The sequence below is a fragment of the Spinacia oleracea genome, chromosome 5 (assembly GCF_020520425.1).
Source record: "Spinacia oleracea cultivar Varoflay chromosome 5, BTI_SOV_V1, whole genome shotgun sequence".
Taxonomy (NCBI): Eukaryota; Viridiplantae; Streptophyta; class Magnoliopsida; order Caryophyllales; family Amaranthaceae; genus Spinacia; species Spinacia oleracea.
Window position 1 is genome coordinate 96,425,357 of NC_079491.1, and position 26,023 is coordinate 96,451,379.

Sequence of the window (26,023 nt, forward strand, 5' to 3'; positions counted from 1 at the left end):
TGTAAGAAATCTTTCTTTCTCTTCTTTAGACATGGTGTATGCAGCCGAAGGCAAATAGTCGTTAACACGACTTGGATGAGATTGAGGCCAAAGATGAGATTTTATGTTCAGTTTTTTAAGGGCCAATCTAGCATTCTTATCATCTCTACTCTTGCTCATATCTAAAAGAGTTCCTAAGAAATTGTCACATACATTCTTCTCAATGTGCATAACATCTAAGTTGTGTCTAATAGGATTATGTTCCCAATATTCTAATTCAAAAAGCTTACTTTTCTTTTTCCACAGAACACGATCAGACTCATCCTGGTCATTATCATCATTATCATCATCATCATCATCATCAAGTTCATCATCTTCTAGTCTCCCTCTTTTTTTCTGAACAACTTTTGACTTTCCATACACATACTTAACTTTTTCTTGTTGCTTCAAAACTTCTGTCCCGCTTACACGAACCGGAGCAAGACCATGTTCCTCTGTCCCATCAAATTCATTTATTTGAGAATGATAAGGATGGTCAACTGGTAACCATTTTCGACACCCAGGGTAGACAATTTTACCACAAAAACTATAAGAATGAGTAGAATCAACACACGAAGGGCAAGCTTTATAACCTCTTGTACTCCAACCCGACAACATAGCATATGCTGGAAAGTCATTTATAGTGGAGTGTAAGGCTGCTCGCATCTTGAAATTTTTTCCGCTTTAAGCATAAAAGGCATCTACACCTTCCCACAACAATTTTAACTCATGGATTAATGGTTGCAAGTACACATCAATTTCCATACCATGACCCTGTTTCCCCGGAATAAGCACAGACAAAATAAAAGATGTCGACTTCATACAAAGCCACGGTGGAAAATTATAAAGGAATCAGGATCACCGGCCATGTACTGTAACTAGTATTCATCAAACGAATGGATTAAAGCCATCACTTGCTAGGCCCAATCTAACACTACGAGGATCTTTGGCGAATTCCTCATATCTTTTATCAAACATTTTCCAAGCTTCACCATCCGCCGGGTGACTTATGATATTTCCATCCTTGCGGTCAAAATGCCATCTCATGTCCTCTGCTGTCTTAGATGACATGTAAAGTCTCTTTAGTCTAGGAATCAGAGGAAAGTACCGCATCACTTTAGCTGGAACACCCTTCTTACATGTTCCTTTGTCTTTCACACTACTCTCACCCTCCTTTTCTTTCACATTCTTCCACCTTGATCTGTGGCAGATATGACACTCACTTTTTCCTGCAAATTCGCCCCAATATAACATGCAATCATTCAGACATGCATGGATTTTCTCGTAACCCAATCCCAAATCATTCATTATCTTCATGCCTTCATAATACGACGATGGAAACTCCTTAATATAAAGAAATGCGTCTAATAGAAGCTCAAGCAACTTATTAAATGATGCGGAAGACCAATGGAACATACACTTGAGGTGAAACAAGTGCAATAGCAACGACAGCTTTGAGAAAGTTGTACACCCCTCATATAGACCCTCATCAGAAGCTTCCCTAAGTCGTTTATACTTCGCTTCTTCTTCATTGGTGTTGGTTGATGGATATTCATCATCTTCCTCACATTCAAAATTTAACTCTTCATGCATGTCATACGAATATTCATCTTCAAAATTAGCTTCACTTAATGATGGGTCTTCGGGTTCGTTGGTGGGTTGTGGACTATTGTCAACCTTAAAAGCTGCTCTTAGTAACCCATGAAGGAAATAGTGCCCTTGGTCCAAGTATGCATATAATATTAAGTCTAATAAATGCGGTTCAATATTAATTAACAAGTTAATAATTCAGTGAGATCAAGTGAGCTGAATGCCTAACTAGAGGCCGCTTCAGTTCAAGTGAAATTAATGATATTAATCCACAGCTTACTCTTGACTGAACCCGTAGGGTCACACAAATAGTACGTAAACGGATCAAGTATTTAATGGCATTAAATACTCCATCTATGGATATTCGGAATCGACGGATCTTGGTTTCAGTGGGAGCTGAGATCGTCACAAGCAAGAAATGAATACTCCGGAAACGATGATATTGCCGGAAACGGAAATATGGATCGTATCGGAAATATAAATATTATCCAAGTCGTAGATGTTGCCGGAAACGGAAACATGGTACGTATCGGAAAATATTGATGGAAATGGAAATATTGCCGGAATCGGAAATATTGCCGGGAACGGAAATATTGTCTGAATCAGAAATATTATCGGAATCGGAAAATAATTCCGGAAACGGAAATATTAAATATTTGTTCGAAACGGAATCTAATTCCGGAATCGGAAATATTAAATATTGTTCGTATCGGAAATGAATTCCGGAATCGGGAAATTAATCAGAAGCGTATCGTACGAATTAGCATCGGACGAGGCCTGCCGGACGAAGGCCCATCACGAAGCCGGGCCATCGCCCAACAAGCCAGCGCGCCACAACGCACCAGCCAAGGCTGCGCCAGGCCCACCGCAAGGCAGGCCCAGCGCGCGCCAAGGCTGCGGCAGCGTGTGGGCCTCGTGGCATGGGCTGCGAGCTCGCGGGCTGCGCGCGCGCGCATGGCGCCCCTCGTGGGCTGCTGTGCGTGCGTGTGTGTGTTTGTGTGGTATATGAATCCTAAAGCTATTAGGTTTCGATATATGATTAAATTCCTAATCCTAAAAGGATAAATTTATTAATCAGAGTTCTACTAGGATTCTAGTTTAATTAATTCGTATCCTAATAGGATTCAAGTTCCTTTTCCCTACCTCTATAAATAGGTGCCTAGGGTCATAATTTATAGATACAATTGAAGTATTCTAAAGGTAAGATTTTGAAGAAAAATCAGCCATACACTTGCACCATATTAGCCGAAATTCCTAAGCAACCTTAAGGGCGATTCTAGTTGGTCAAGCTTAAGGCGGATCCGGACGTGCTGTGGACTATCTACGGAGGGACGACACTTGGAGTCCTAAAGACTTGTTCTTGTTCGGTTCGGGCGCAGCTAGGGAGGGCACGCAACAAAGTGTATGCATCTAAACTATGCTAAATGATTATGTGTAAATAATATGCTTTCCTGGCTTTATGGTTTTTCCGCATGATTTATGTTTTGTCATATGAATCATAACCTATCAGTGGTATCACGAACCTCTTATTATTTTCATAATCTAAATTGCATAAACATGGTTAAATATTACAAATTTGCAAGGAATTATAAGGGGTGATTAATTTTCGTAATTGTTAATTAATTGCAAATTGCGTTTATTTAATTATATGTACGCAGTGTTTCGGCAGTTTCTTCGTTACTCATCCAAATCGAGTGATTTTTGTGTCAATTCCGCATGTAAAAGGCATTCTAAAATTTTGACAAAATTAATCTTTTTCGCCGAAACCCAGAATTCCCAAATTCGAAGCCTAACTATGACTTTTCGGAGGTTTTAGTTTTTCGAACGCAAAAGTTTGTAAATTTAAGATGTTAAATTAAATATTTGCTATTCTTGTTGATAAATCTTGAATTTTTGATTGACCTACTGTATATGTTTAACAAGTTTGAATGCCTAGCCTTGTTAATTATGCAATCTAATTTGTAATTATGATTAATTTGTTGAAATTCGAATAATTTAGAATTTCTTTGATTTTCATAATTAATTAATAATTTAATTAGATACCTATGATTAAAAACCACCATAAAATTTGTTAATTTGTGTTAAATTTTAAATTTTTATGACCTAGATTTTAATCCATGATTAATCGGAAATTAATTGATTAATAAATTTTCGATTTTTCGCCCTAAAATTATGAAATTAATATGTTTTATTAATTTGTCATTAATTTTGAATTAAAAAATTTAATTTTTTATGCAATTCGCTCATAAAACTTGCACGCACAAATCAATGGACGCTACGTGTTACCCTTAAGGGGTGTTGTATAGTGCGGGCATGCGACGACGAGCAAGGGAGCTCGTCGCCCATGCGGTACGAATGCAGCGAGCAAGGCGAGTGGCGCGCAAGCACAAGGCAGCAGCCCTGCCTTGTGTCGAGTGCTGCGCGCATGTGGGCGATGGGCGAGCAGCGATGGCATGGCACGAGCAGAGGCCCGCGCGCGCGAGGGCAAGAGCTGGTCGCCCAGCGATCGCTGCTCCACGCACCAACACGCGTGGCCTCGAGCGCTTGCTTGCGCGAGCGAGCGAGCACCATCGTAGCTGCTGCGATGCTATGGGCAGACTGGCTGCGCGCAAGCGTGGCTTGGCTTGCTGCGTTTGCGCGTGGCTGCTGCTACGATGTGCCATGGGCCAGCGACAGGCCGAGCAATCGACCGGGCTTGGGCGCAAGCCCAAGTGCTCGTCATGTTACGATTGTCGAGTTTTAAATTTTAATTTGAGATTTTCAGTCCATGAAATTTTAATTAATTTTAAAATTAAAAATTTAAATTGTTTTCTTGGATTTTAATTTTGAATATTATAATTATTATAAATTTTATTTATTCTAATTATTTTACTAAAATTAAAAAACCTTGAATTAATTTAAATTCGACTGAAAATAAATTAAATAAGTGGATTCAATTATAAATTTATATGAGCTTTAAATTTTAATTAAATTTGTATGTTTCCGGTTAGACTAGAAATACATTTTTATGTTTAAAATTAGTAAAGCATATGAATTTATTGGTTTAAGTGGGAGCCCCTTTTAGTCATAAACTCTTGATTAGGTCTACAAATCCTTTAAGGTTAAACAACTTGATTAGAATCAATGAGGACTGAATAATTGGTAGATTATTGGTGCCCTTGATTAATTGCTGCAAATGTTTATATGATGCATACAATGTGTTTTAACTAACCAATTATGTGGGCCATTCATGATAATGAATGGATGAATGGTATATATTGTATATGTACTGTTTTGCAGGTTATGAAGTGACTAGTATGGCCCAAATAGGATAGAAAATATGGTCTGCGTACCATTAATTTGAATGTAATTGGTCTAAAGTACCAAATTTGTTTTTCAATTCAAATATGGTCTGCGTACCATCAAATAGTTGTAATTAGTTTAATTATAGCTTATCCTATTTGAAGAAAATGGCGCCTCCCACGGTGAAATTCAAGACGAAGTTTCCATTTTTGAGACGGACTTTGAAGTTGAAGCTTCAAGATGAAGTCGGGCCATACTAGATCACATTTATCTTATGCATGCTTTAAGTTATTTATTATTTTTAAATATGTCTTAAATATGCATGAGATCAAGGCTTGATTATGTTGCATGATTAAGGATTTTAGTTCACTTAAAATCTAACCAACATAGTAAGAGCCTTAAGTTCCAAACTTAAAAATTGAGTTAAAAGGTGTCATGCCAAAATAACACTTACTTGGATATCCTTTACATCGATCTTAGTAATAGTTTTCCGCTATAGCGAGGTGTTACTTATCGATACTAAAGGGGTAAGGTACACAAATAATTGTGAGTACATGTTAGTTTTGGTGAAACTCAACGATATAAGTAAGGAGTCCTTTTATGTCGTGGCAAAATCGATAGGTTTACCTAATAAGTTCTTAGACGTACCTAATACGTTCTTAGTAGTTTTTAGACTATTACCAAAAGGCTTTTGCTTACCTAAAATATTTTAGAATTGAGTCTAAATACATAATGTGCTTAATTCTTCAATGGATTTTAGGATCTTGGAATCATTTTATTCACACCTGCCGGAACACATAACTTGAATAAAATGCTTAATGAACATTGAATTATGCATGTATGCTAGAATTTAAGTTTATTAAGAGAAACTATGAATGGTTATTTATTTGTTTATTCTTTTCAATTGTAGTTTTAATTATGGCAAACAACAATTCATTCAACATTCGATCAATTCTCGAAAAGGAGAAGTTGAGCTGGAAAAACTTCCTTGACTGGCAAAGGAACTTGCAAATAGTTCTTATGCAGGAAGAAAAGGAGTATGTCCTGGAAGAGGCGATGCCTGAAGCCGCAGGCGACGGGGTCACTCAGGCAGCCCTCAATCGTTGGATTGATGCCAACAAGGATGTGAAATGTCTAATGCTCGCCACCATGAGTGCAGATCTGCAGAAAACGTTCATCAACTCAGATGCTTTCACAATCATCAGTGAGTTGAAGAACATGTTCCAAGATCTGGCTCGAGTCGAAAGATTCGAGACTCATAGGCAAATTCTTGAGACCAAGCTTAAGAAAGGCGAGCCCGTAAGTCCACATGTTCTCAAAATGATTGGACTCATTGAGAATATGAGTCGGCTAGATCAGCAATTCTCTCAGGAAATGGCTGTAGACACCATCCTCCATTCTCTTCATAACGAGTATGATCAGTTCAAACTGAACTACAGTATGAATAGTCTGGACAAAACGCTCACTGAGCTTCACGGTATGCTGAAGACCGCTGAAAAGACGCTCAAAACTGATAAGCAGGATGTGCTTATGGTGCGTGGGGGCAAGTTCAAGAAATCTGGAAAGAAGAGGAATGCTAAGAAAGGTGGCAACAAGGCCAGCCCAACTAAGCAAACTGGCGCCAAGTCTGAAAAGAGGAATGTCAGTCAACCCACTTCTGAATCCGAATGCTTCTACTGCAAGAAGAAGGGGCATTGGAAGACAGATTTCTTGAAGCTAAAGGAAGATCAGAAGAACGGAACAGTCGTTCCATCTTCAGGTATTTTCGTTATAGACTGTATACTTGCTAATTCAAATTCTTGGGTATTTTGTGGCTCACACTTATGTTCCAATTCACAGAGACTAAGAAGAAGTAGAAAGTTAATCAAGGGTGAAGTCGACCTACGAGTGGGAAATGGAGCACGGATTGCTGCATTAGCTGTAGGAACTTATTATTTGTCGTTGCCCTCTGGGCTAGTTTTGGAACTAGAAGAGTGTTTCCATGTTCCAAGTCTTACTAAAAACATCATTTCTGTTTCTTGCTTAGATGCTAAGGGATTTTCCTTTTTAATAAAAGACAATAGTTGTTCGTTTTATTTTAAAGAGATGTTTGATGGATCTGCTAGATTAGTCAATGGACTTTATTTATTAGATCACGACAAACAAGTTTATAACATAAATACCAAAAAGGCCAAAAAGGATGATTCAGATCTCACCTATCTGTGGCATTGTCGATTAGGCCATATTAACTTGAAACGCATGGAAAGACTTCAAAAGGAAGGAATTCTAGAACCATTTGACTTAGAGGATTATGGTAAGTGCGAATCATGTTTACTTGGCAAAATGACAAAGCAACCTTTCTCTAAAGTTGGAGAAAGAGCAACTGAACTATTGGGTTTAATCCATACAGATGTATGTGGACCAATGAGTACAAATGCTAGGGGTGGTTTCTGCTACTTTATCACTTTCACTGATGACTTCAGTAGATATGGTTATGTCTACCTAATGAAGCATAAGTCTGAATCCTTTGACAAAATCAAGGAGTTTCAGAGTGAAGTAGAGAATCAATTAGGCAAGAAGATTAAAGCACTGCGGTCTGATAGAGGCGGTGAATATCTGAGCTATGAATTTGACGACCATCTGAAAGAATGTGGAATTCTATCAGAATTGACTCCTCCTGGAACACCACAGTGGAACGGTGTGTCAGAACGACATGGTTAGGTCAATGATGACTTCCATTAGAATTTTGGGGACATGCACTAAATACAGCTGCACTCACTATAAATAGAGCTCCGTCTAAAGCTGTCGAAAAGACTCCATATGAGTTATGGTTTGGAAAGCCTCCAAAAGTGTCTTTTCTTAAGATTTGGGGATGTGAAATATACGTCAAACGATTAATTTCAGACAAACTTCATCCGAAATCTGACAAATGTATCCTTGTGGGCTATCCAAAGGAAACAAAGGGGTATTACTTCTACAATACATCTGAGAACAAGGTGTTTGTTGCTCGAGATGGTATCTTTTTGGAAAAGAATCACATTTCCAAAATGACAAGTGGGAGAAAAGTAGACCTCGAAGAAATTCGAGTCGAACAGCAAACTCTAGAGAATGCTCAAGATGACATTCAAGATGAAACTCAGAGATCTTTAGAAGTATATGGTGAGAATCATGGTCAATCTAGAGATGTAACCCCGCGTAGATCGCAGAGATATAGATCTCAACCGGAAAGGTACTTAGGTATTTTGACGAACGAGAGCTATGATGTTCTATTACTTGAAAGTGATGAACCTGCGACTTACAAGCAAGCTATGACGAGCCCTAGCTCTAAGCAATGGCAAGAAGCCATGCAATCTGAATTAGACTCCATGTCTGAAAACCAAGTATGGGATTTGGTCGATTTGCCAGATGGCTACCAAGCCATTGGAAGCAAATGGGTTTTCAAACTGAAAAAGGACAAGGATGGGAAACTTGAAGTTTTCAAAGCTAGATTGGTTGCAAAAGGTTACAGGCAAGTCCACGGTGTGGATTACGATGAAACCTTTTCACCAGTTGCAATGCTAAAGTCTATTCGGATAATGTTAGCCATCACTGCATATTACGATTACGAAATATGGCAGATGGATGTCAAAACCGCTTTCTTAAATGGCGTTTTAACAGAAACTGTGTTTATGACACAGCCTGAAGGTTTTGAGGATCCAAAGAATCCTAAAAAGTATGCAAGCTAAAGAAATCAATCTACGGATTGAAGCAGGCATCAAGGAGCTGGAATATACGTTTTGATGAAGCAGTCGGTGACTTTGGTTTCATCAAGAACGCAGACGAATCTTGTGTATACAAGAAGGTCAGTGGGAGCAAAATTGCTTTCCTAGTATTATATGTCGATGACATATTACTTATCGGAAATGACATTCCTATGTTAAACTCTGTCAAGATTTGGCTTGGGAAATGTTTTTTGATGAAGGATCTAGGAGAAGCACAGTACTTATTGGGCATCAAGATTTACAGAGATAGATCTAAAAAGATGATTGGACTTAGTCAAAGAACTTATATCAATAAGGTGCTTGATAGGTTCAAGATTGCAGAATCCAAGCGAGGCTACCTACCCATGTCTCATGGAATGACTCTAAGCAAGACTCTTGAATGGGATTCCATATGCATCATTGATTGGTTCCCAAAAACACTTGATGAGCGTAGACGAATGAATGGGATTCCATATGCATCATTGATTGGTTCAATTATGTATGCTATGATATGTACACGCCCGGATGTTGCGTACGCACTCAGTGCTACGAGCAGATACCAGTCAGACCCAGGAGGGGCACATTGGACTGCTGCCAAGAACATTCTGAAGTACCTGAAAAGGCACAAAGATGACTTCCTGGTCTATGGTGGAGATGATGAATTAATTGTTAAAGGCTATACGGACGCAAGTTTCCATACCGACAAAGATGATTTCGGATCACAGTCTGGGTTTGTCTTCTGCCTCAACGGAGGTGCAGTAAGCTGGAAAAGTGCTAAGCAAAGCACCATTGCTGATTCTACAACTGAAGCGGAGTACATTGCTGCACATGAAGCATCAAAGGAAGCTATATGGCGAAGGAAGTCCATAGGTGAACTTGGTGTAGTCCCCTCCATTAAAGGACCAATAACCCTGTATTGTGATAATAACGGAGCTATTGCACAGGCAAAGGAGCCTAGACACCACCAAAGAGTCAAGCATGTACTTCGTAGATTTCACCTTCTACGAGAGTTCTTTGAAAGAAAAGAAGTCGAGATAAGCAAGATTGGAACTGATGACAACATATCAGATCCATTGACTAAACCTCTGCCGCAGGTGAAGCACAACTCGCACACTGCAGCTATGGGAATCAAGCATATTGGAGAATGGCTTTAATGTCCTTATTTAATGTTTTAAAGTTTTAAAGTTTAATTCTTTGTAAAACATTATTGGTTAATCATTCACAATAAATGAATAGAATTCATTTTTCCATTTAATTTGTGGTTTATTAAATGATGAGTCCCTTCAATTTGACGATATATTCAAGATAGACTGTCAGGACCAGTCCTGTGACTAAGAAATGTCTATCAAGTGAACTTGAATGTCAAAGGTTTAAAATGGTTCCTGGTCGGAGTTTTCTATAAAATTGGACGCATAGAAAACGTTAGACGACTAGAATGCAAGATGACTAGTAGTTCTGTTTCTTGAATTATGTGGACATGGCAATGTCAAAATCATTTGCATAGATACTTACTTTGGGAAGACTAGTATCGGACAGACCTATGAAACTTTACTGTAAGAGATGAAAATCTGTCATAAGTAAATTTCATTAAAATTATTAGACACTAAATCCTCAATACCTGAGTGATTTGAGATTACTTGTTTGAGAACTGGTTACTTTGACGTTGACTAACCGTCGCACCGTAAAAGGAGGCTATGAAGGCAACGCTCAGGTAATCACCTATCAAACGAAGTCTAATCTCAAGATCACAAGATTGGGATTGTCCTCCCATAAATCGGGATGAGATGCTTAAAAGTTGTACAAGGCCACTCGGAGAGCTAGAAACTGTGAAATGTATGGCCGTGCTCGGATGAATCATAGGCTATGATTATCTGTTTATTTGATCAGTTGAACTCTGAAACCGAGAAACACCTCTGGACATAATAAGGATGACAACTCTTACCTTATGTTCAAGAGCAAGCATCGAGCGACAAAGGAATTAGGTAATGCACACTTGTCCCTAAGGACAAGTGGGAGACTGAAGGAAATAGGGCCCTTGGTCCAAGTATGCATATAATATTAAGTCTAATAAATGCGGTTCAGTATTAATTAACAAGTTAATAATTCAGTGAGATCAAGTGAGCTGAATGCCTAGCTAGAGGCCGCTTCAGTTCAAGTGGAATTAATGATATTAATCCACAGCTTACTCTTGACTGAACCCGTAGGGTCACTCAAATAGTACGTAAACGGATCAAGTATTTAATGGCATTAAATACTCCATCTATGGATATTCGGAATCGACGGATCTTGGTTTCAGTGGGAGCTGAGATCGTCACAAGCAAGAAATGAATACTCCGGAAACGATGATATTGCCTGAAACGGAAATATGGATCGTATCGGAAATATAAATATTATCCAAGTCGTAGATGTTGCCGGAAACGGAAACATGGTACGTATCGGAAAATATTGATGGAAAAGGAAATATTGCCGGAATCGGAAATATTGCCGGAAACGGAAATATTGTCGGAAACGGAAATATTGTCTGAATCGGAAATATTACCGGAATCAGAAAATAATTCCGGAAACGGAAATATTAAATATTTGTTCGAAACGGAAATTAATTCCGGAATCGGAAATATTAAATATTGTTCATATCGGAAATGAATTCCGGAGTCGGGAAATTAATCGGAAGCGTATCGTACGAATTAGCATCGGACGAGGCCTGCCGGACGAAGGCCCAGCACGAAGCCGGGCCATCGCCCAGCAAGCCAGCGCGCCACAACGCACCAGCCAAGGCTGCGCCAGGCCCACCGCAAGGCAGGCCCAGCGCGCGCCAAGGCAGCGGCAGCGTGTGGGCCTCGTGGCATGGGCTGCGAGCTCGCGGGCTGCGCGCGCGCGCATGGCGCCGCTCGTGGGCTGCTGTGCGTGCGTGTGTGTGTTTGTGTGCTATACGAATCCTAAAGCTATTAGGTTTCGATATATGATTAAATTCCTAATCCTAAAAGGATAAATTAATTAATCAGAGTTCTACTAGGATTCTAGTTTAATTAATTTGTATCCTAATAGGATTCCAGTTCCTTTTCCATACCTCTATAAATAGGTGCCTAGGGTCATAATTTATAGATACAATTGAAGTATTCTAAAGGTAAGATTTTGAAGAAAAATCAGCCATACACTTGCACCATATTAGCCGAAATTCCTAGCAACCTTAAGGGCGATTCTAGTTGGTCAAGCTTAAGGCGGATCCGGACGTGCTGTGGACTATCTACGGAGGGACGACACTTGGAGTCCTAAAGAGTTGTTCTTGTTCGGTTCAAGCGCAGCTAGGGAGGGCACGCAACAAAGTGTATGCATCTAAACTATGCTAAATGATTATGTGTAAATAATATGCTTTCCTGGCTTTATGGTTTTTGCGCATGATTTATGTTTTGTCATATGAATCATAACCTATCAACCCATTCATATCATCTCGACCAACTAAATTTTCTTGATCATTAGGGATCTCTAAGGTATTACTCTCTTCAACTCTACGATGGAAAATCCATTGCCTATAATTCTTATAAAAACCGTTAAATAAAATGTGTCCTCCTACCTCGCCTAAGTCAAACCATTTATTTAACTTGCATTTATTACACGGGCATCGCGTTTTTCCCTTTAGAAGAGTTTCCTTTGCAACCTCTAAAAATTCCATGCAACCGTTATAATAACGGGTATCCCCTTTTCATAAGTCGATCCAACTAGTATCCATGTCTAAGAAAAAAAAATTATAATTATAAATAAACACACTTATAGAAAACAAAGAACCATTAAACCACATTAATCTGCAAATAATTAACATCGCATTCAATGGGACTATGGAAGATAGCTTTTCATCATACAACATTATTATCTCTGCATGAACTTTTGATTATCTTTATGCCTGTTTTGTTTATGTGTTTAATGCTTTACAGTAGCACTGTGGGTAACTGAGCTGTTGAATTTTATGTGGAATTTCTTTGACACTTTCCTATTGTAGTCTCTATTTTCATCTGTGGTATGCCTGTTCCCAACTATATGTTGTGCTACAACTGAACAGACAAACCGTACTTCCTTTTTAGATAAATGAAACTCTAGCCTGCAAACAACAGATTCAAATCTTGGTTCTTTTTTATTGTCCAGCAACATATTTCCCGGTATTAAGGGAGATATTCCATAGAATTGAGCGTTAAAATTATCCATGCCCTGTTGTCTAATAAGTAATAAACTGAAAAACAGCGTAGAGTGATGGTGCTATGAAGTTTCCATATGTCAGCTTATGTGGAACGGAGTTATCATCCTCATGGCATGCTAATGTGGATTTGTGGGCTAAGCTGACAAATCATTCCAAATTTCTGGAAATACAGTGCATATTCAGGGGCAATTGTAGGCGAAAAACTTGCCTTATAACTTATTGGTGAGGTAAAAAAACAACCTAAATCTTAATAAAACTCAAAGACAAGTCTGAAAGTCATAGTAAAGTGATATTGTAAGGTTCTTAAAACATTCACAGAAACAAAAATCACACCAATTCAATGTGACTTGAAATTTCCTAAAATAATGAGCTTGCAGATTTTACTTATGTACTAGTTGTTTTTTGCGCTCTCTGGTATCTGTCCTCTTATCTAATTTTCACAGATACAGCTATTGTACACACCACCCCCCTTCCCCGAATTTGAAACAGAGAACTTCAGAAATACTCGTGGGCACACCTATCTGTCCTCTTATCTAATTTTCACAGATACAACTATTGTACACACCACCCCCCTTCCCCGAATTTGAAACAGAGAACTTCAGAAATAATCGTGGGCACGCCTATAAAAAATTATCAGATATATACCTTGCAAATCATATTATTGGCAAATTATATATTGGCAAATTAAATATTATCAGATAACTTGCAAATTAAACAAGCCCTGCGAAACTCTCATAAAATTGAAAATTGAAAGAAAAATGAAAATTGAAAGAAAATTGAAATTTAACACAACAATCATAATTATACAACAATCATACTGAAATTTTAAAAGAAATTGGAAAGAAATTAAAGGTAAAATTTGATGAACAACAGGGTATGTACCTTGGAAATTCAAGCCCACAACACGCAAAACTAAGTAGTAACAACGCGATTTTCCGCCACTGTGACTCGTGAGAGGATCAAGATGAATAAATTAGCAAATAATCAACTGGGAATATTAGATTAAATTGATAAATACGAAAATAAAAAACAGAGCAGATCGAGCAGCATATATAGGAATTGAATTTAAGGTGGATGAATGGACGAACCTGAAGACAATGTTGAGAGGATTAATGGCGGAAAGAAGAGCGATTTTCAGAGAAGAAGAAGATGAGTTTTAGGGTTTGAACGTGGGCTGAGAGGGATGAGTAGTAGAGTTAGGCGACTTAGGCGGTTTCCAGATTACGATTCTTTTTAGCGCGATTTGGTAATTTTCACAAAATCTGAAATAAATTAGCTTCACGTGACTTTCACGTGGTTTAGCGACAGTTCTTCGACGCTTTAAACCGTCCCCACATTGTTCGACTGTTAATAGCGTCGTGGCCATTCGTAAATACAGCGTCCCCACATTGTTCAACGGTTAATAGCGTCGTGGGCCTTCGGAAATATTTTTCCCACCGAACTCCTTACCTTTGGCGTCGAGGATCAAGCGTCCAAAAAGGTAATGTTTTGTAGTAGTGGTTTATAAATGCCATTGTCTTTTGTGGTTGTTTCAATTGGATCATACAAATATTTTCAATATAGCAAATCCTCCATCATAAGTCTCCACATGGAATAATTGCTTGATGTCAATTCAACCATTGAAATACCTCCACTACCACTAGTAGACTCCATAACAATTATCAAATTAAACCTTTCGCTCTCAACTGATAGGACCCGAGTAGTAGATCAACTGCCCACAAGAATCAACTCCAAGACAATCAACCAAACCATACAACTCCAATATAACACAAATAATCTAACAAACAACCTAGAAATCAACCAATAATGGACAACAACTAATAATCAAATGCGAAAAAAATAAAATACAATCAATAAACACACATTACATGTGCAAAACCCCTTCGATGTGAAAAGTAAAAACCACGGGACTTGTGAGGAGTCCCCACTAGTCACCTTCCCTTATTATGATAAAATTGAGGGGAAAAGAACCCAAGTTAGTCATACAAGGGTTCACAACCCCAACACTTGCATACATAAGAGATCTACAATTGAGAGATAAAAGATGAAGAATATCACCTAATTTCGTAGGTTCTGTCTAGCAGAGACCACGGGCAAACTAGAGCTTAAAACAACGATCCAAACGTTTAAAACAAGGCCCTAAGTGTCCCCAACAAGCTGATCAAATTTCAGCAAAATCCAATGGTTGAAACTCCGACAAACAACTGATTTGTGAAGGATCTCCTGAAAAATGGGAACTACTCTCTTCTCTTTAATTTCTCTCCTCTCCTTTTCTATGTGTTTTTTTCTCTCTTTTCACACTGTTTTTGCTGCATCTCTAGTCAGCCAAAGAAAATATAAGTTTCTCAAGAAACTTCAACTTAACCCATCATTGGACCACGACAATAAGTGGAGCATTGAGCTTCCACTTAAAACACAAGCACAAGTATTATCATTACTTATGCACAAAAGTGGGTTAGCCCACAACCGTAACAATAGTGTTGTGATATTTTTTTGTCATCTTCCCTCCCGATGATATTATTTACATCGACGTAGGAATAAGTTTCCTCTCTCGTCCAAATAATAGGTTCAAATTCAACTGTAAACCCAAAATTTCAATGAGTTTTAAAGCTATGGAGAGTCCAAGCTCGGCCATTTGTTGTCTGTAGGTGGGAGGTATGAATCAGATGATAAAGTGTTGTAGAAATAAGAATGATGGTGAGCAAGAGTACTAAACAGTTAACAAACTAAAACAACCCTGCACCAATTGCAAATTAGTGAGTTTTCATCAGCTTCCAAGATTTGTGCGCAAACGAGTGAATATTAAAAAATTCGGGTTGCTATAGGCGTATTACAACGGTTAATAAACCAGGAATAGGCCTATTGTGTCTTTGATTTTTCTTTTAAGTATGTTAATTAAAGAAACTATGTATACGAAAATACACACCAGGAATGACACGTGTCATCTCCTGTTGTATACGAAAATACGAAAATACACACCAGGAATGACACGTGTCATCTCCTGTTGTGTCTTTGATTTTTCTTTTAGGAAAATTTGGTAATATTAATCCAACCTTTGGCCGATTTTCTTTTATTAATCCCACCTACGACATATTTTTTAATAATCCCACCTTTACTACCCGACGACTTTTATTGGGCTTAAGTGGCCGGTAATCGGTGAAAAAGTCAACGAGATGGTGATGAATTGATGATGATGACTGAATATATCGAGAGAGAGTACTGCCATGTAGAGAAATAATGCCGCTTACAACAGTTTTATGACCTGTTGGGCCCAATAAAAGTTGTTGGGTAATAAAGGTGGGATTATTAAAAAATATGTCGTAGGTGGGCTTAATAAAAGAAAATCGGTCAAAGGTTGGATTAATATTACCAAATTTTCCTTTCTTTTAAGTATGTTAATGAAAGAAACTTTTAGAATCTTTATATTTTCTGATATTTTTTCTTTTCTAGTATATTTTAATTCCATATACTATCGGGATAATCTAAATTACATACTAATATGATTTAAAAAATATATATGCTATTACTGATTTCTAACATTATGATGAGTTTGTTCTTCATTTTTTTCCAATTTAAATTTTGCCGAAATCCTAAACTCTTAAATACTCCCTACATGCTAATCACTCTTATTTTTCCAGCAACCCATAGCAAAATATAAAAAAAAGTATTTAGTATGGAGTATTTGATAGAAATTTGAGCACGCACGCGGAAGTTTTGATGGACCTCAATTATATAACAAAATAGTATTTTCATCATTGATTACATTAATAAGAAATGTATAACAATATTTGTGAGAGCTCATGTATCTCACTTATCTCTTTGGTAGAACTCTTGTTTCTACCCCTCATTCACTTTTTTTTTTTTGGAGCTCTCTTGATTGGCTCACCCTTCAACTTATGTATACAACATATTTATAGTTAGTATATCCTAGTTTCTAGAATTTTCTACACATGTCTAATATTACATAATGCCATATCACATGCATAAGATATTTCTAGATACATCATCACTTGATTTTTCATTACCCATCTAGATTTTTCTAGAGTAACCTCTAATAGTATTATCCAAGATAGATAGTATATCCATATTGCATAAGAAGAAATTACATTTTGGTTTTAATACAGATGTTCTTAGATCATATATCAGTTGGATTACATCATAAGATCTTGTGATCTAAATCTGATTTTAATTAACATGGTTGAAACGACCATTAATCCTTATCTTAATGAAAGCTGTCCTGTCAACAGAGGTGTCGTTTTTCCCATTAGAGAGAGGTAGTTTCTTTTTCCAACAGTCCCCTCCCTCTCTGAAAATGGCAACAGCACAGAAGCAATCTGTTAGACAAACTTCCCTGCACCATTCTACTGTAACATCCTGAAAATGCTCGTAATCTGAAAGCGGCCAATCTACATCTTGTAACACCTTGAAGTCGAACTGATTTTTGTCTTGTGATCCTTGTTTACAACTCTGTGTAGGAAAGTTCTGATAGCATCCACCCATATCATTGTTTTGATCTAAGAGCACGTAGCTTGGTGGGCATATGCAGTGTGGTCTTTTGTCATCTCCTAATTTGCAGTAGCTGTTGAAACCACAAACCCCGCTACCTGTTTGCTGTATAACAGCAGTACAGATGTTATCGGGAGTGAAGGACTTGATTGTCCAGCCGCCTGAACCAGATGTACTCTTTGGGTAGACATAATGTCTTAATACACCGTCATATTCAAGAATGACCCTCTGGTAAAGAACTTGTTCATGTAAAACTTCATTTGGAAATACATCAGCAAGAACTTTACCAGTACTGTCTACAAGGTGAAGTATACCAGACTGGCTGAACAGCACCTGGTAACCGAGTCCCTGATCGTTGAATGTCTCATAATTGGAGTTGAGAGTGTTGAAAAGAGGGAAATCGGTAGTGTACAATGCAAGAGTTCCATCGAATCCCAAGTCGAATGAAAACCTTCCATTCGAGTTATTCATTTTAGAAAAACTAGCAATGAGTCGACTGCCTTGTTTCAGCGTCTGTCCAGACAAAAGAGTGTCAGTTGGCTCATCAAAGCTTTGCCAAAGGACAGCAGAAGCCCTATCAAGCAGCACAAAGTTGCCAGTGTCGAGCATAGCTGCAGAGAAAAGTGTTACCCTTCTGCTCCTGCTGCCAGCTGGCAGCTTCGCTCTCCATATCTCGTGCCCACTTGTGTCAATAAGTATTAAGCTTCTGTCAGTTGTTAGTTTTACTTTCGACCCTCTGGGTACTGGATGATCTCTGTTGGCTGACCAAGTTATGGTCTTTTCAGGGATTCTATTGAACCATATGGCTAACAGAAAACTTCCAGACTCTATCTCTTGAAACCCGAAAGCAAAGTCATTGGAGGGAGATACCCAAGATGACGAGATATCACCAGCAACCAGAGAGGACCCCAAGGTTACATTGTTGTAACTTTGAGCAGAGGTAACGAAACACAGTAGAAAAGAAATACAGACATAATAATAATAATAATAATAATAATAATAATAATAAGATAATGAGGATGATAATGCCATGGTAAAAGTGTTTGGTTTTAGCATAAGAAAATACAGGAAAAAGTGTTTAAGCCCTGCTTGCTTCAAAATTAGAGTTGAAGCAGCCCTTTTTATAGATAATAATAAATAAAAAATAAGTAACTTTAGTAAAGTATCTAAATGTTTGATATTTTTCTACACCAATCAATGCCTCCAAAAAAAGAATGGACCAGGCTATATATCATGCGCAATACTTAGTTGACTTCATCTAGCTGGAATAATAATGGAGATGCATTTATGAGTTTAGCAACTAACAGAGAAAACAGCATATATATCAAATTTATGGAATAATAAATTACTTGTATGACTTTTTCTAAGATTAGAAACATATGATCTTTGAATTATCCACAAGTTGATCGGACAAGGAAGATTAACAATACGATGTCAAAAAATATCAATTACATAGTAGAATTTGAGAATTGTTCCAAACACACTTAAAAGAAGAAGTTAAAAAGCCTCTTAAAAATTTCCAGATTCCAAATTTGAATATCCAGACTCCAGTAGAATGCTAGATGGGCTTGTTTAAGATCTAAGATCTAATAAGAGAAAACAGAAATCTAAGTAACACGGATCAAATTAGGCTTACGCTGCTGTAATAGTCAGGCCAACAAGAAAATTACAAAAACACAGCAAGTTTGGGGCAGAGAAGAAAATGAATGACAAAATACTCAAGCAGGTGGGGTAAGAACAAATCCCATTCCAAAAGAAGCAGATAAACATTGAGCTCTGAGAGTAGAAAACAACATATCATTGACTTCTACCTACAACACTAAATTCCACTAATGGAGATTTTGTGAGGTCATAAATTGCATTGTTTTGTTTTGTTTCAGTCACTATTTTATATGTATTGTATGCCATTCTACTTATGATATGAAAATAACAACCATAGATTTATATGACGGACAAAACAGCCCGTGGATAACTAACCGACACTGCGACATGTAAACATTTACATAGGGAAAGCCATATACTCCATATAAGAGATTCATACCAGCAAAGACTTAATGAGTACATAACAGGATCACCTCAGTGAAAATATCAATGAACAACCATACTAAACAGAACTCACACAAATTAAGGAATAAAATCACTAGTAATCCTTGCAAGAAAAAGTTCCATTGGCAAAATGATATCTTTTAGGATATGGGATGGTAATTCATGATGGTATATTTCTCAAGTTATTATTGTAATTGGCATATGCTAGGGCAAGTCACGGGTAACTCAAAAGCAAGTGCTATATCTTCATTGTGCAGCTCTTGTGCTCGAACTTAACTTCATTTCAACACCATGCAAGATCTTTTTGATTTGGAAAACAAGGAACAAGCTAGTAGACTATCCAAACTAAATTTGACCAGCAAGACTGAATAGGTGAATAGAGTGATCTATCATACTGTAAAGTGTAAACTCAGGTCATATCCTCAAAACTATTTCCCTCTCTCGGACTAGAACAGCGTGAGTGTGACTACAAGCACTAAATAATTTAACATAGAAATGCAACATTATCAGGGTCAATAGCATAGCTTTAGCTTGTAAATGTAAAAGCCCAGCCAACTGTTGCGATTTAATACCATAATTAAAATAATAATCTTGCAACAATAATATAATTGGAATATAATTAGATTAAAATTATCTCAATATCGTGATGAACGAGGTGACCGATTTAGAACGATTGTTGCGCCGTGGCCGAACCACTGCTCTAAAAGACAATTCCGTACTATCCGGTGCAGTAGAACGCTTGCGGTTGTCCTCCAAGGTTAACACGACATCAAGACTTGTGTGCACTCACAAGACTCGATTGGATATCAGAATATTTGCCCAGAACAAAAGAGTATTTTAGAGAGAGAATTGAGAGAACAGTTTTGTGTGTTGTGTTTTTATGGAAAACGGGAGAGGAAATATTTGTAAGAAGCCTGTAACATTCATAAACGGCTAGTAGTGGAAGTAATGGGGTGGTTACATGATTAGTGGGTGGAGTAAGTGGGCAGTTACAGTATTTAATGGGTTGATTAATTCTTCTAACCGTTAGAATTAATTAAAACCACTTCTGGCCAAAAAGAATAACCCGGCCCATAAAAGCCACCCGATGCCCGCGAACCGCATTCACCAAGTACCAAGGCCCATGGCCCATGGCCCGCACCCGCACCCGCGTGTTGTTTGTTCACCCATGTCACTCTCATGCTTTCTTAAACAAATGTTTTCCTCAAGTCCCCAAATACAAACAATAAATGTAGTTTGTGTTTTCCCATGTGAGACTTTTCATATTCCCACATTTTCTCATTTCCCACTCATTTTCTTTAGCACTTTCACTAGGACTTCCAACAATCCCCCACAGGTCAAAAGATGAGAAGGAAAAAGAAAGAAATGAAATAAATGAATTTCTGGGCAAAACAAACAATTGAATAAGTGTCAATGTCTTGCGACTTGAATTAACACTTAGTGACATTCAAGCTAGGATCTCTTTCCTACCAAGTGACTTTCGTTATGAACTTAATAGGAGGTTAGAAACTCGTTACTCAAAGCACACAATTGAACATGTATAATATTCTGAATCTCCGCCAATAAAAAGTAACGCATTATACTGGTCATACGTCCATAACCTGGATGCTCATAGGTGCTCTAGAGAATAGCCATGCAATTCTCATAGGAAGAGGCCTCACTTCCACACCTAAGTAGGCGAGTCCCATCAAGTGTGAGCTACATCACACCACCAAAAATATGGATATGGGTTCATTAAGAGCCGTATGCTCAACCTCGTTCTAAATAGTAGCAAGCACATAACAAACATCTAGGGATGGACAAAAATAAATTTTTGTGCTTCCGATTTGTCACATAATGTCCCCATTTGAACTCTAAGAGTAGGAGTTCATTACTTTACAATTCATCCAATGGGCCTCACTTCCGATGTTTCCAAAACTAGTTTTTAAATTATAGGCCTTTTATTTACGGATCCGCTTTCATTCATTCCAGACTTTCCATAGTCTAGTGATATCACTCTATTTGACAACAATTATTTGACTGCCTTATGCATCAAACGAATGTGTCTCTCTTTCCAATGTAGGCATGGTTGATTGCAACGACGATTGCAACTGAAAGAGCTGGCTTCCCCCACAGTGGATATCTGCAAGCACATTCCCCAACCATTTTGCCTCACAACCTGTCAATTCAATAGCAATACATTCATATTCTATATTAGTCATAGCAGTCAGTGTAAGATTGCTTGCAAGATTTCCAAGATACAGCTCCACCCCCTGGGGTGAAGACATAACCATGCTAGAGTGAACCTTATAACTACCAGATACCAATTAAGCATCACTTAACCCCTCCAACACTCCTGTAAATTCGGAGTATTGCAAACTCCAATCCATGTTACCCACATGGCACCGAAGCAATCACCTTATAGCATACCAACAATCATTACTTGGGATATGAGTGTACCTGCTCAATTCACTCACTGAATAATCAATGTCAAACGTAGTGTAGTTCATACGAAATATAACACTACCAAAATCTTAGCATATTCAAATTGACAAACTAGATCACTCTTATTTATCTTTAAGTGGACGTTTGGATCAAAAGGAATCCTAACTCGATAGACATTAAATGAGTCAAGCGTTTTAAGGAAAAAAAATTCAACATAGTGAAAAACTTGAGCTATGAGTTTTACCTCATTCACGTGGTTTTTCATTTCGAAATTTCTGAACTTAGACATAATTTTATCTCATTTAATCGATCCAAGTTAGTATAAAAAAAAAAATTCTTATCACCCACGTTAAGATAACCGATCACACAACCAAGAGAATCATGCTTAAAATCAAGAAAAGAGATCACCTCATTTTACATGAAAATCATTACAAATCATAGTCTTGTCAAACATCTGATTTGCATCTTCTCAAAACATGACCACCTAGTGAAAAACGAATTCACTACTAGTGCTATGATTTGTAACAACAAACATTATTTACTGCAAAACAACATCAAGTCTAGAGTAAATTATCTCCATGTCAGATTTACAAGCACACACGTTTTTTTTTTTTTTTTCTTAGAGTACTTTATCAAAAACTATACAAAATAGTATGCTAGAATCACAACAAGTCTATACTAGGTAATTGAGGATTACCAAAGACCATTCTTTAAAAGGAAAGGCAACGTCAACATTTTCTCTACATGATGAGAACGAGTTTAAGTGTACATGTACCAAATCATTAGCCTACGAGGCCATCAAGTATCATATTAATCACCTCACCTTAAACTTCATCTTGGCTTAAGAAAATAACAACTTTAGACTCATCGATCTAAAGTACTAAGACGTATGTAAATCTACAATATTTGAATACCACAAGACATATGAACAATATTAAAACCAATCATATTACATATGTGCAAATTACAACAGGTTTACATAGACCTTAATACGCAAAGTAATTATCTTAAGTAATTAATCATAACCAGGTGTAACTAGGAAAGCCTTTGCTACCTCCACATTCCACAAATAAGAACATAAAGCTAAGCCAAGAATAACAATAAGTAATATTATACACATCTCCCTTTAGACACGAACTAATAAGGCTTACATAAAAGACTTTGTTCTTACTCTATGATCCCTATATTAGAAAGGAAGGTCAATAACTTAAGAGACTTCAAGGAAAGGAAAGATCCAACCCCAATCAAGTATGATAAACTATGTATGTAACACTCTCAATAATAGAACAACTCACAATAGTTTGAGTAAATGAAAAATTCCAAAACAATGCCAGTAACCAAAGAAGTTGCCCTCTGTCACGTATTTTCCAAAACAAGTCAATTCAACTTATTTGTTAGTTTCAAACACTAACTTAACCCCCACATTGCATAACAATTCACCAAAATAAATTATGCATAAAATGAGGCACAAAATAAATACTTCATTATTTACAAAATAATTAAATTTGACGTTAATAAGATGGGAAGCAAGCTTCCCTTCAAATGTGTATATAGAGAACTTGGGATCTGAAAAGTGTCCCGCACGAACTTGATCAACCTGGTAGCCTTATGGAACAAGTCTCCCAATCATGACAAGCCAACATAAAATGATTAGCTCAACCAAGAAACGACCAATAGTCCAGTAGTCAAGATATCTGGAAATGTCTTAAACGCCTTGTGCCCGTATACTGTCCGGCTTCTTCTCTTGTATATCTAAAGTAGAGCCACCATGCTTGCAGTTCACATTACAACTATAGTAGACCAATATAGAGTATATGCTATATAACAAATAATTCACCGAAAAACAATTACCTTGAACATTATTCTCAGACTGTCAGACCCAATAACATTGAAGTACCAAGAAGAAAAGCAATAAGTCATGATCAAAATTTTGGAGCTAAATTACTACTCCCATGTGCGGCACACTACTCTGTTCATCAACAAACAAATAATCTATCATTATTACTAAAAAAATATTGCTTTAGAATTGACCATCAGTCTTTGCTTGTTAGCGAGCAGCCGATGGACGAGTAACTATACAAATTTATCAGTCGCAAGCCATATTTTATACGAAGTAATATCGTAAAACGTTCGACAAGAGTATCACCAAACGTCTTGAAGCTCGAGACTAGCTAGTAGCCACAAATACATACGAGATGAAGCCAATTATCAATCTTGTATGCCATTCATCTTTTCCCTTAAACATTGTCACTCAAAGAAGAGAGATGCACAAAGAAGACATCCGCCATTTTTGGATCCAATACTCTCGCCAAATCCCATTACCATTTTCTCTCTCATCCCCTTTAACAAGAAAAGAAACCATCATCCAATACTCAATACTATGTTGCCTCCGCAACTTAACCCATTATTTAATTAGGATTACAAGCCAATAATTAATCTTCTTAATCACAAATGACCAAATCTCAATACTACGAAATAAGGCGAATTGACTAATAGTCATAATACTTCAATTTAGAAATAAACATGCATTATTTGAAGAAGGAAAAAATCCAAAATAAAAAGCCTTATGAAATACTACCATATAGATATGTATTTAAAAGAAACAAACCCACAAAGAGCACAATAACGACAAACACAATATGAGAAATTGGAAATACAAAGATAATATCAATGTGCAAGAAACTAGAATACTGGAGTACACAGGCTGACTCCATTAATTTCAAATTCCAATGTCGACGCAAATTTCCAATCCATCACGCATCAAATTGGTAAAATCAAAACAACGAAATACCACATTATTTGTTGAAACAAGGTATAAGCGTGGATACAAATTAATTGAGTTCTCCACAATCCATCCAATGAATTAATTATTGAACCTAAATTATAAACCTGGAGAACCCGAATTAACATGTTACCCAAAAACATCACCAACGTACGCAACATCATCAAAAATATACGCAATATTAATCGCATTGTCTTTTAGATTGTTGCAATTTAATACCATAATTAAAATAATAATGTTGCAACAATAATATAATTGGAATATAATTAGATTAAACTTATCACAATATCGTGATGAACAAGGTGACCGATTTAGAATGATTGTCGCGCCGTGGCCGAACCACTGCTCTAAAAGACAATTTTGCGCTACCAGGTGCAGTAGAACGCTTGCGGTTGTCCTCCAGGGTTAACACGACATCAAGACTTGTGTGCACTCACAAGACTCGATTGGAGATTAGAATATTTGCCCAGAACAAAAGAGTATTTTAGAGAGAGAATTGAGAGAACAGTTTTTGTGTGTTGTGTTTTTATGGAAAATGGGAGAGGAAATATTTATAAGAAGCCTGTAACATTCATAAACGGCTAGTAGTGGAAGTAATGGGTGTTAGGTTATGATACATATGAATAAACATAAATCATGCGGAAAAACCATAAAGCCAGGAAACATATTATTTACACATAATCATTTAGCATAATTCAGATGCATACACTTTGTAGCGTGCCCTCCCTAGCTGCGCCCGAACCGAACAAGAATAAGTCTTTAGGACTCCAAGTGTCGTCCCTCCGTAGATAGTCCACAGCACGTCCGGATCCGCCTTAAGATTGACCAACTAGAATCGCCCTTAAGGTACTAGGATTTTCGGCTAAATAGGGCAAGTGTTTGTGGCTGATTTTTGCTTGAAAATCTTACCTTTGAATACTTCAATCCTCGATGTAAATATGTGACCCTAGGCACCTATTTATAGAGTTTATGGAAAGGAATTATAATCCTACTAAGATGTGGATTTTTTAATTAGAATCCTATTAGAACTCTAAATAATAAATTTAATCTTTTAGGATAAGGATTTAATCAATGCACGAATTCCGATAGAATTAGGATTCGTTACGAACACGAGCGTGCACGACTACGAGCATCGCACAAACCCGCGCAGGCTTTACGGCCCACACGAGCAGGCGCTGCTCGCAGCCCATGAGCATCAGCCCGCGCGCGCCCCATGGCCTTGCAGGGCCTGGCCTTCCGTTGGGCCTGGCGAGGCTCTGGCAGCTTCGTGTTGGGCGCTTGGCTTGCTGGGCCTTCGTCTAGCAAGCCTCGTCCGTTGCTAATTCGTACGATGCGCTTCCGATTAAATTCCCGATTCCGGAATTTGTTTCCGATACGAACAATATTTAATATTTCCGATTCCGGAATTAATTTCCGTTTCGAACAAATATTTAATATTTCCGTTTCCGGAATTATTTTCCGATTCCG

General features: G+C 37.5%; 1 protein-coding gene across 1 annotated transcript; it reads right to left on the reverse strand.

The window, feature by feature from the left end:
* Positions 1-16,850: 16,850 nt before the first annotated feature.
* Positions 16,851-18,508, reverse strand: LOC110793667 (G-type lectin S-receptor-like serine/threonine-protein kinase LECRK3). Its single transcript, XM_021998569.2, has one exon. It carries the CDS (start codon positions 18,358-18,360, stop codon positions 16,984-16,986), a length of 1,377 nt encoding a protein of 458 aa, XP_021854261.2. The 5' UTR covers positions 18,361-18,508; the 3' UTR covers positions 16,851-16,983.
* Between the last annotated feature and the right edge of the window lie 7,515 nt (positions 18,509-26,023).

Excerpts from the sequence above, each read along its gene's own strand:
- LOC110793667 (XM_021998569.2), bottom strand. The coding sequence starts at position 18,360 with ATGCTAAAACCAAACACTTTTACCATGGCATTATCATCCTCATTATCT.